This window comes from Trifolium pratense, linkage group LG2 (genome assembly GCF_020283565.1).
Source record: "Trifolium pratense cultivar HEN17-A07 linkage group LG2, ARS_RC_1.1, whole genome shotgun sequence".
Taxonomy (NCBI): domain Eukaryota; kingdom Viridiplantae; phylum Streptophyta; class Magnoliopsida; order Fabales; family Fabaceae; genus Trifolium; species Trifolium pratense.
The window spans coordinates 21,378,591-21,391,049 of record NC_060060.1 but is presented as its reverse complement, the minus strand read 5'-3'; the positions used below and the strand labels follow the sequence as shown (position 1 = coordinate 21,391,049).

At 28.8% G+C, this 12,459-nt stretch overlaps 1 protein-coding gene across 1 annotated transcript; it reads left to right on the top strand.

The window, feature by feature from the left end:
* Positions 1-2,398: 2,398 nt before the first annotated feature.
* LOC123906794 (zinc finger protein 5) lies at positions 2,399-3,412 on the top strand. The gene has a single exon (XM_045956791.1). It carries the CDS (start codon positions 2,487-2,489, stop codon positions 3,168-3,170), a length of 684 nt encoding a protein of 227 aa, XP_045812747.1. The 5' UTR covers positions 2,399-2,486; the 3' UTR covers positions 3,171-3,412.
* Positions 3,413-12,459: the final 9,047 nt, after the last annotated feature.

Sequence of the window (12,459 nt, the reverse complement as noted above, 5' to 3'; positions counted from 1 at the left end):
GGTTTCTCGAGCTATTTTATCTTCGGAGGATCATCTATGTGTTTCTGGTTGCGAGGAGGTTGAGTCAGCTCAGCACTTGTTCCTCTCATGTAGTACTTTTGGCGCTCTTTGGTCTCTTGTCAGCTCTTGGATTGGCTCGTCTTTGGTGACTGCTCAGACGCTTTCAGATCATTTTGTTCAGTTTACTGGTTCAGCGGGTGGTTTTCGAGCACGACATTCTTTTATGCAACTCATATGGCTTGCTTGTGTTAATTGTTACTTATGTATATGATGTTGGACACTTGTTGTCCGACATTAATACATATTTTACTCCTTTTAATATATAATGAGCGACTTATTTGTAAATATAAGTTTTTCAAATTAATTTTTTTTTTTAATTCGTATAATAATAATAATAATAATAATATTATACACATTACTTGATCTTGCACATTGCACTTAAACTATTACTAAATAATTCAAAACCACTATAGCAGTATATAATAAGTCAATAATTAACTGCATGTAATTCAAATCCGTATCCGAATGCGCCTCTTCTATCTAAGTTTTTAAATTATAAAAAAGGTGAAGGCTATATAATCCAATGGTTAGAGAGCAAGTTTTTGAAGCTTATGGGTAGGACCATGATTTGATATTTCTTAAACCAACGTGTAATGAAAATGGAATTGGCTAAAATCAATCAATCATCCAACCCACCCACTTAAGCCACCATAACCCAATTTCCTCCCACATGGCTTCTTTTAATTCACATGTTAGGATAATGAAGTATGAAATATTGCTATATGACAGCATGCCTACTTGGAATTCTCCTCCAAAAGCAAAGAACTTTTATTTTAAAATAAAGCATAAAAATAGATAAATAAAAGGAGTGGGAATTGATTAGCATGAGAAATTTATTGGTGGAAGAAGTCAACCAATGAGAGATCAAGTTAGAGACAATAGAATAAAACACAATCTAATGATATTTTCTAAATTGTCCCAAAAGCAAAGAGAGTGTAGGGTCAATTAGAACAACTGTCCAAATTTTATTTGTAGAATATTATTATTGTTGATGACTTGATTCACCTGAAAATTATAATTTTGTATAAAATATAGGCTTTGCCTGCTCTATGAAGATATGCCAAGATCTTATGGAAGACTATTATTAGTATATATGCTTACCTCATTTCCCACTTCTTATATTCCATCATTTAGTTTCTTCTACTATTTTTAAATTTTTTTCTCACCCCAAAGAACATTGATAAAACATGTAAAAAACTAAACGTAAGAGACTCAAACATCTAAGTAAGTAGTTAGAAGTTCGATGTCTGACTATTGTATATAAAAAAACTCAACTGGAAAAAAAAAACTGATTTTGTATTTTAATAAATTTCTCAGTGAAAATTAATTGATCATTGTTAAACGGCGGTTGATACTTCGTACCTATAATATTATTATAGATAAAACATGGTCAAGAAAAACATATTAAGGTTTTTTTAATGTGATTGTGTATGGTGGGATGATTATAAAAAAATGCTAAATATATTTTGTGCTGAATAATCAAATTTGTACAGATGTTAAGCATTTTATAAATTGCTTCAATTGAATATAACTCTAGTAGATGGGACTTGGCTATAGCTTAGCATCCATTATAGCAATATTAATTTGGTAATATTTTTTATAATATATGATAAGCTTAGGTAGAGGACAATACATTAAGCCAAAAAGTCATTGGCTAGTCAGTAAAATAATCTTAGATATGCAAATTTTAGTACAATAGTAGATACGTTATAAAGTTAGTGCATCTTTCCTTCCAGACGATCACATCTTTTTTTCCTTTGACTTTTTTTAGCTATAGTCATAGTTAAATTACTTTAATCATGTCTTAAGCAAGGAATATATCTAATTTTTTAAATAAAAAAGAAAGCCAAGTGGAACTGTAAATATTTATATTAAGTGCTTATAGACCCTCTAATAAATTACATTTTAATAAATTACAATTAACATATCAATTAGTGTACGAGTATCTAATTAGAATCTACCAAACACAAATACCGATATACGTAGTACTACTGATAATAATTTAAGAAAATGAATACTATTGAATGTAACTGTTGGGCATAAATTTGGTACGTGGCACTGACATATATGTCAGACACATTAACATGTGTTAGACAGTCAGACACCGAACAACCTTCAATTTGAAGTATCGATGCTATTATAATACTATATAATTTTTTATTTTAATTAGAAACATTGCATGTAAGACTGCTTCCATTCTATCCTATTTTTCTTTTAAAGCTTTTATTATATTAAGTTATTGACCTTAGGTTCCTTATGCTGTCCAATGTATCATAAATTATAGTATTAGTATATTTTTAATAAAGTACTATGCATGTTTGAAGCTAAGAGCTTATACTATAAAAGGAAGATATGCATAACAACTAATCAATGCAACTCTACCTCAAAAATATTTCTTTCTTAATTAATTTTATCTTAGAGAGATTATGGAAAAGGAAATGTGTGATATTTCTGTTGAGAAGAGGCTTAGACTATTTGGTTTTGAGCTAAATCCAACAAAGAATAATAATGAAGGACTTGTCAAAGAGTCTAATGAAGGAGATGAAAGTGTGAATTCATCTAACTCAATTTCATCAGGAGGAGAGAAAATTGTCCAAGAAAAAAATTCATCTAGAGACCAAGATGAGAGAAAATTTGAGTGTCAATATTGTTTCAAAGAATTTGCAAACTCACAAGCATTAGGAGGCCATCAAAATGCACACAAAAAAGAAAGAATGAAGAAAAAAAGATTGCAACTTCAAGCTAGGAAAGCTAGCATAAATTATTACCTACAACCTTTTCAAAAAAATCATCATGGTTTTTCTTATAATTCTAAAGATACTCATTGGTTTTATGACCCTTCTTCTTATAATTCTGAATTTTCTTTGTGTGAAGAATCTCAAATTAGTTTTAAGTCAAAAAATGTTCATGATACCAATTCTAGTTGGTATTCTCTTCCTTCTAATGTTCCTAGTTCCCAACAAGAAACTTGCATGTTTACTCTTTCTAATATTGATGACAGGCCTTTCATTTTCAACCCTTCCTCAAACCAAATTCATAGTAAAGCTTTAGATCTTCAATTAGGCCTTACTTTGGAGTCAAATTCAATGAGCTCTTTAAAAAGGACATAATTTGGTATAGGGTACATGGTAGCAATTTCTTTGTTTTTCCTTGAATTATTTGAATGCATCAATTCTCAAACATCAAGGAAAAGGAAATGAAAAAAAAAAATCATTATTTATTAGAGTTGGCTTGCCCCTTCAGAGCCATAGCTAGCCAATTATTGACGAGTCTGACCGATGATTGTATACATACGATTCTTATGGTGTATTTATTTTATAGAAATTTAATACAATGTTTTACATTCATATTACATTTACAAGTTGTCTCCTTCGCTCTCACATTTTAGTTGTCTTTATATTATATACAAATTTTTCTTCACAATACTATATAAACTTCGCAAAGTGGTCTTACTGTCATGATTCACTGAGATTCGGTTCTTGTCGTTTTGATTCGCTTGATATAAAAAGTTTACCTTATAAACACACATATAGAAATGGTAAATTGACTAATGATTTCATAAGTTAAACCTAAGACATATATAGGTTGTTCAAAAGTTATATGTCAAGGGTGTGAAACAAATTTAACTTCAAAGGGAAACTAAATAGAGCATATTGAATGGAAATATATGGCTGTCAAATTTGTAACCAAATAAATTTCAAAATTGGAACATGTTGATTAAACTGTGATATAAAATTTGGTTTCTCCATTACATGAGTAGTTAGATTAGGTAGGATGATAATAGAGACTAATATAATTGTGATAATGGTTTTTCTCACTTGAGAAATAATTTTCCCATGTATAAATTGCTTGTCTAAGAAAAACAAGTTAATTTGGACAAGTATACCGACATGTTTCAAGGATTCAAAAACAAGTAAACTAAATTTTTTAAGTTTCTCACAAAAATAATTTTTTTTTTTTTTTGTAAAATCTATAACGTTCGATCTTGATTCAACAACTAATTGTGTACCAATTACGCGCGAATGTGAAAATCTAGGACGGCAGGGAATCCAAATTTCTCTTCATCAAATGAATTTCAGATGAATTAGTACATGACTTTTCACAACAAAATGCTCACCAATTCATCTAATTTTGAGATATAATTTAATTAGGGTTTTATATTTTCATTTTTCTTATAATAAGACAAGATATAACATAGTTAGCAGGCCAACATATGAAAGCAAGGTATAAAATTGTAACGGTCGTAAACAGTATATACTCCAAGGAGATTCTACTAAAAACACATGTTAAAACTTAACATAAGAAGTCCAAAGAGATTAATTCTACTCTCTTACATACATTATCACACTATTCACTAACATCATAAAATATATGAAATAAAATAACTTACTGTTAATTTGACTTTACTGTTTTTGATAGGCTCAAAAGCATTTTGTCATAGTGCTTATCCTAATCTAACCTATATATTGGCTTTCCTTCTGATCAACTTATATATATTGGCTTTCCTTTTTTGCTAACCATATCTTCATTTTAAATTAATGTCCTAATATTCTAATGCATCTTCCTGCCTCCCATTCATCATCAATTAAAAATTACAAGCAAACTCCTCATCGTAGCAAAGAAAATATTATATCCCGAAAAACTCGAGTTCAATTTTTGATAAAAATAATTTTTTATTGAATTTTATTTATCTCGAGCCAAATTCTAGATTATCAGGTCTCTTTCCTCAGATAAACCTGCATATAAGTTGATTTGATTAGTTGCCTCAAATGAAATATTGGAAGTATTCATGCATGTTTCATGTTTGTTACTTGATAAACCTAACACTAATTTAATTAGTCAGCATTTTAATTACACGCTAAGATCAAAAAAACATAGATCAAAAGAATATATATATATATATATATATATATATATATACTCCTTCCGTCCCATTTTATAAAAACAAATTTTGCTTTGACCTATTTTTTTAATAATATATAGATATAAATATTAACGTATAAATCTTGTTTGATTCGTTTTGATGAGTATTTTTAAAATATCAATTTTTTATAATTTTTATTAATAGAGAATTAAAGATATTAACGATTAAAATTGTACGTTGGCATACATGCATTAATCAAACTAGCTCTTATATTTAGGGACGGAGGGAGTATATATCACACACATTTTTTAATTATAGTCAAGCACTAGAAGACAAAATAGAGCTCTCTTAATTATCTTTCTCTCTTTTTTTATAACCAGCCGCCAGGCACATGCCTTGAATGGCCTTATTTCTTGATATTTTATTAGCTTATGATTAATTAAAGGGATTTTTGAATGAAGAACTTGGAAACTGGGAAAGAAAAAATAAAAGTCAATAATTTAGGTCCTTTCTAATAATATTTGAATATTGAGACATATATAGTGGATAATAAAAATTTTCTTTGTTGGGTCACGATTGGATAATTGAATTGGATTTATATAACAAAAGTTGTTCTTCAATCATAATATAATAACATTAGAAATCGATGTTCACAAGTCTTAATTTAACTAAAAAATATTGATTTTATTGTAGTGAACACTTTCATTTTAATTAAAATGATATTTTTTTAAAAAAACAACACTTCATGCTTGAGGTTGACACAAATGGTTTGATTTGATCTTCTATTTGCCTCTCATGTGGTAACTCTTGTTTAAGTCATTGATGGTATGCTGTACGTAAAATGTATTATAAAATCTCGATGATGACAATCTATATTGGATGGACTTTATGAAATCAATCGATGTGCTAAGTTAGATTGATGATCTCTTAAGAAGAGTTTGTCATCTAATTGAGTCATATAAAATTTGAGAGATTATTCTCTTTAGTTGCATGCAGAAGATATTCAATTTTTTTTTTATCTTTTGTGATTCCTTAATCCTATTAATGAAAATAGAGATTTATCTGTTGTTTGTGAAAGTTGTCCTTTAACTCGTATTTTACTCCCCAAAAAACTATTATATCATTTTTGGATAAAATAAACAAAGTTAGGATGGGTGGATTTTAAAAATAAATCCATTAAGTTGCTTTCCAATTTTGGTCACAATTTTATTCGGATTATTTTTTTTGGGTACAATATACGGATCCTTTGCACAGAAGATAATATAAATAAGTCTCTGTGAGCGTAGATCAGTCAGTAAAAATATCGACATTTTATATGCTGGGCTGGGGTTTTAACTTCGTACACTCCACTTATTTACTTTTAAAATGTGGAATTTTTAGCCACTAGACTATCCAACCAAAAAATAAAAAAGAATAAACTATAAATAATCTGCTACAGCGCTACAGTAATTAGGAAACTTTCTTGGTGTCGGGTCTCGAACTGAGTTCCTCTATGTTGAGAATTCACTCCTCAACCAAGTGACCTCTCGGGAGACGGGCGGTAATTAAGAAACTTTCTCGGTGCCGGGTCTCGAACCAAGTTCCTCTAGGTTGAGAATTCACTCCTCAACCAAGTGACCTCTCGGGAGACAGCGGTAATTAGGAAACTTTAAAATCCGCTAAAGAATATAATATAAAAAAATTAAAATCGTAAAAAAGCCATAACTCAACTCAATTAATTGTCAATGCTGGTATTGTTACTATTGAATATTTTTATTTAGATTTAAACTCAAGACAATATACTATGTCTGAGTTTTATTTAGTGCACTTTGTCTATAGAAGAAAAAAAACACAACAGAACTTAAATTTAACAAAAATAATAATAATTAGACTCTTATGTGATATAACTAAGCAAAATTCAAATCCGATTAAGAGAGTTATTTGCATTTAGTTCATAGAAAACTTATATGAAATAAAAAAAATCTATATATACCCAAATTTGTTTTTCTTCTTGACTAAATAATATATTTGTTTGTCTCCGTGAGCATAGCTATGGGCGGAACTAAGGTTCAACAAGCTTGGGCAGTTATCCGGGTTCTGACTAATGTTTTTGGTATTTTTATGGGTTAGTTTAGGACAAAATTGAGTTTTTTTTTTTCAAAATTGAAAATTTTGTTGGGCTGTTTATATATTACATCACATGTGAAATTTTATCCAATCTTTATAATTATTCTTGCTCTTCCATTGAGCATAGTTCAGTTGGTAGGAACATTATTGTACGTAATATGCTGGTTCTAGGGTTCGAACCCTGATGCACCACTTATTCATCTTAAAATATCAAATTCTAGCAACTACGCAACTTTAATTTTTTTTATCTCTCCCCGTTATAATATTATATTTTTTATTTTTATGGCTAGGATTCCACTAAACCTCTTAGTTTGCAAATCAAAGAGGTCAATTATGATGTATTGCTCGTGATTTTATTAAGAAAACAAATTTTAGGGACAAAAAATATAGTTAATCAGGTCTTTCCGTTTAAGAAACAAATCAAGGGACTAAATTTGGTAACAGAATTAAACTATAGATTTTTTAAAATATTTTTGAAATGTAGGGATTATTGTTAAAAAGCGATCAAAATGTATGGAAAAAAATATTTAAACCTAAAATATATGTTAAGGATGTAGGAAATTATTTATAAAAATTATTTATGATACTAGGAGTCTAGGAGTATTTAATTATGAAATTAGTTATAATACTAGGGGTTTTTGCGGAATTTTGTGTAATTAAATTGTGTCTGGGTGTAAAGTAGGAATAATGTAGGATGATGGGGAAAGGGGTGTATAAATAAACAGATTCTAAGAACAGTAACAACTTAATTATTTTTTTATCGATGCATTTTATTATGTGATGATAGAAATGATTGCAGGGCCTGATTTATAACTGGGCTATACCCACTGGTGGTGACTAAATGGGGGCCTAATATTGCCATGAATGTTTGATGATTGGTATTCTCCCCTCCTCTGTTGCTCAAACAGACGGAATATATTACCAAAAGATATTTTTTGGTAAGATATAAATTATCTAAGAACATCTCCAATGGTGGGTACTTATTTTTTTAAGTACTAGTACCTAATAGGTACTCCCATTGGAGCAAAATACAAAGAGTACCTAATAGGTACTGATTCTAAAATAAGAAGTGGTGCCTATTTTGTTTTTGTGGGTCCTATTTATAATGATGTATAATTATTGGTGGAATGTGTTATTGGTGAGACTTATTTAGAACTTTTTAAGAGATTTAGGTTGGAGGGATTGAGTACTTATTAGGTACTATTATTAAAAAATTATAAATAAATGATGTGTACACGTGAGGTCCAGTTAAGTACTCAAAAATGAGTATCTCCATTGTGGGGAAAATTTTTTTTCTACCCCAACACTTATTCCTTTACCCCAACATATTTTTCAATATGTCCATTTTACCCTTATCAAATTTTAGTATATTTTAATATTTTTTACTTTATCGTTTTATAACTTTTCCGGTAGACTGGTCACACCTGCGAAACACCGTTTCAGTACTTTTTTTTCCGGTATGTTAATTTTACCAGAACACTTTTCAAAGTGTTCCGGTCTGGAAATAAATTATGGATTGTTACCGGAACACTTTTTTAAAAGTGTTCCGGTTTGTATCATATTCATAATTTTTATATTAGATACCAGAACACTTAGTGTCCAGGTATTATACAAAGTGTTCCGGTATGATTTAGAAACAATTGGGCCTGTACCATAGGAAGAAAAGTGCATATATAAGAAAAGGAAAATGCCGTGTAGTTTTTCTTTACCGTCATCCACTTATCTGAACATATCCCCTTTATTTATATGTATTTTCATGTCGACAGTGGTACATCACCGCTTCCATCATCGACCTGCAACTTGTTCCCTTTGAAAACCTTAATGGAAAAATTACTAAGTTGTTCACAATCTCTGACCTTGCGCCGCCTCCTGTATATGACACGCAGCTTTCTTGTAGCTTACAACAGGCGTTTCTAATACATATCTTCCTCGAATGGAAAAGTGTATCACTTTCTCAAAAAAAAAAAAAAAAGTATCCAAATTGCAAAGTCATTTCATGCGACTAATTCATTTGGCAGATGGATACATGGAATTACACATTCTCCTCCTTCACGTCGGTGAAGTTCAACTCCCCGTTGGAATTATGCCCTTCTCCTCCGTCACCGTCTCCAAATCGTCAGCAAAGCTCTGCCCGCAGTCACCACTGACTCGTAGCTCTCCTTGGATCCAAAAATAGTATTTAACCTGAGTAATTTCTCATCCTAAACACGAGCTCACAAAAACTAGGCATGCGAAAGATTTTATGAATACATTTTTTAATAGAAAAACAACACATAAGTTGATAAAGTACTTGTATAATACCAGAACACTTAGTGTTCCGGTGTCTAATATAGAAATTCAAGTGTTCCGGTGTGTAATATAAAAAATTCTGCATATGATACAAACCGGAACACTTTTTAAAAAGTGTTCCGGTAACAATCCATATATTTTTTTTAAACCGGAACACTTAGTGTTCCGGTAAAATTAACATACCGAGAAAAAAAAAAGTGCCGGAACAATGTTTCGCAGGTGTGACTAGTCTACCGGAAAAATTATAAAACGAAAAAATAAAAAATATTAAAATATATTGAAATTTCTGTACCAAAAAAAATACTAAAATTTGATAAGGGTAGAATGGACATATTGAAAAATATGTTGGGGTAAAGGGATAATTGTTGGGGTAGGAAAAAAAAATTTCCCATTGTGGATGCTCTAAGTATATCTTTTAAAAAAATTGGGGAGATTCCGAGTAACAAAAAAGGCAGTCGAAAAAAAATTACCGGAATGTTTAGGTTGGGTATAATAAAATCAAATGGATCCAATAAATTGACGCGCCATCATATAAAAAACGACAAGAAATTAAAATAAGGAGAAGAATTTCTATAGAGAAAGCTATTCGATTTTTCTAATTCTTTAAAAATATAAAGTCAAAATCAACAAAAGGTACTGCTTTTCAAAAAAAAAAAAACTTGAAAATGTTCTATACATCTACACTTTTTGTGTGTATACAAATTAATAAATATTATTGAAATTCGCATACAATTACGAGCTCTTACGTCAAACTCCAAACTGATTAACGGAGATGTCTTTAAGGGACCTATTCAATTTTTTTTTTTAAGGGACCTATTCAGACATTTTTTTTCTTTAAGGGACCAATATAAAACCAAAAATGTCTTTAAGAGACTATTTTATTAATTAAGCCAAAAATGTAACAATGAAAGTGTCAATATCCTAAAATTAACATTCTACCTAAATCACAAACTCATCCAATTCTATGACTTCCCTATTATTCTTGAAAAGTATTATATATATATATATTCTTGTTTGCTGAGGCTTCTTATTCCCTGTATCTATCTGTTTCCTTTTTCTTTATATAGTACCTTAAGAATAAACTCTCCTAGCTTAGTACAAGAAGAAGATGTCCCATCTTGTAGTCATCGAATATGGTTCTTTAGAATTAATAATTTACAAGTTATTATTGTTGATTATGTTTTTTTGATGGATATATACTAATTATAAGTTGTTGCATCTTTTTTCAAATGAATGTGATAGTAATGAGGAAGGAACATGGGATTTTAAGCTTTAACATTATTAAATGGAGTTTAAATTGAATTTTAAAATGAGACTTTTTTTCTTGAGAAAAATAATATTTTCTTATTTTTATTTATTTAAATTTTAATTATTTTCAATTCATTATTAAGTGATAAAATAGTGAAAGTGTCAAATAAAAATAAAAAATACAATTTCTTTTCAAATAAAAATATATTTTCCATTCGACACAAAAAAAAATCACATTATTTTATATTGTGAAAGACACTAACTTTTTTTCTTGCTGGCAACTTATAAGCTTATGACTTTGTAATCTCCATAGGTGATGCAATCTAGACATGTTCAAATTGTTATTTAGAAAAAGAAAAAATAAATTGATGTTCCATCGCAAACGGCATGAAATGAAACCCCATTGTTCATTAACAAAATAAATTAACGATAATTATTTATGCTATTTAGCAAGAAAAAGAAGGCAACAAACAAATTACGTTGTCATTACACTCAAAATAGAATTTGCAATCATTGTAATAGTTGGGATTGGTCGAAATCAAATTGGTTAAGAAGTTGATTTGCTAACTTTTCAATTTTTAAAGAATTTGTTTATGGGAATTTATAGAGATTGTTCTTGTTTTTTTCCTAAGGGCCTTTGAATTGCTTTATTTTTGAGCTTATGAGAAATAACTTATACAAATACGCTTTGATGTATTATTATAAGTTTTTTAAGGTAGTTTATGAGAAAATAGGTTATAAAGAGTACAATTTTTGTTAATGAAAACTTATAGATTAATATAAAATTTTATTTATTTGCATTATCTATTTTCATAAGCTCAAAAACAAACAAATTCAATCTAGCCTTAAATCTTTTTTGGTACAATCTAATAAATTCAATTTTTTTTCTTCTAGAAGTTGTGAAAGACATTCAACTGTTTAATAACAATTTTTTTTTTCTTTTAAAGAGTTTAAAGGTAAAATTCACCGAAATTAAGTGCAGAGAACATTTATCGTAAATTTGAACCTACATTTTTAGTATGTAACCAAAACATAGGTTCAAGTGGTTAATGAATTTCTCTTTAAGATAAACCTTTCAGAAAAATCCGAGTTTAATTTCTAGTGAAAACAATTATTGGTCAGATTTTACTTACCTTGCAGTCGAACTCTGAATTATCGGGACTCTATTCATCCAAGAACTGAAGAGTTAATACGAAAAACAAAAGCAATAATTTTTTTTATTATTTATTACTCTTTTTTTAATTCATCTTCTTAATAGTAATACTATTAATAAAAAATATAAATTCGTGTAAAATAATTTATAATTCATAATTTTTTTTTCATACAAAATAATAAATTAATGTAAAATTGTTAAAAAATTGACATATAATTTGGAACATGTACACATAGTAATAAGTTATGAATTTATCATGTGTCCAATAATAAGTAAATTCTAATTTTTTTCTTTCAAAAAATCACATTAAAATCAAAATTCAATTTACAATATAGACAAATTGTAATTCAACATGCAAATATCGATATTGTTAGAACAAGAACACAATTGTCCGGATTCAAAATCACAATATCATAGTTGTGTCTGTAAATTTTAAGGATGTTTGTCATTCGAAAAAGATCAATTTATAATGATTGTTTTAGCTTGTAATTCTCATGTATTTTTATGGCAAAAAGCAAGATATTAATATCTATGAAAATAGAAGAAGCATGATGTTAATATTATTAGTCAATATAAATAAATGAAGATACCTCTTTAGATAATTTAACAAATAACAACTTTTTCAAATTATTAAATAATGTACTGTAATATAGAGTATGTTCTTTGCCAAAGGGCAACACAAAAATAAAAAACAATCATAGAATAACAAAAAAAGTCTTCTAAGCTCCGCTTTCTCTCT

Excerpts from the sequence above, each read along its gene's own strand:
- LOC123906794 (XM_045956791.1), top strand. The coding sequence starts at position 2,487 with ATGGAAAAGGAAATGTGTGATATTTCTGTTGAGAAGAGGCTTAGACTA.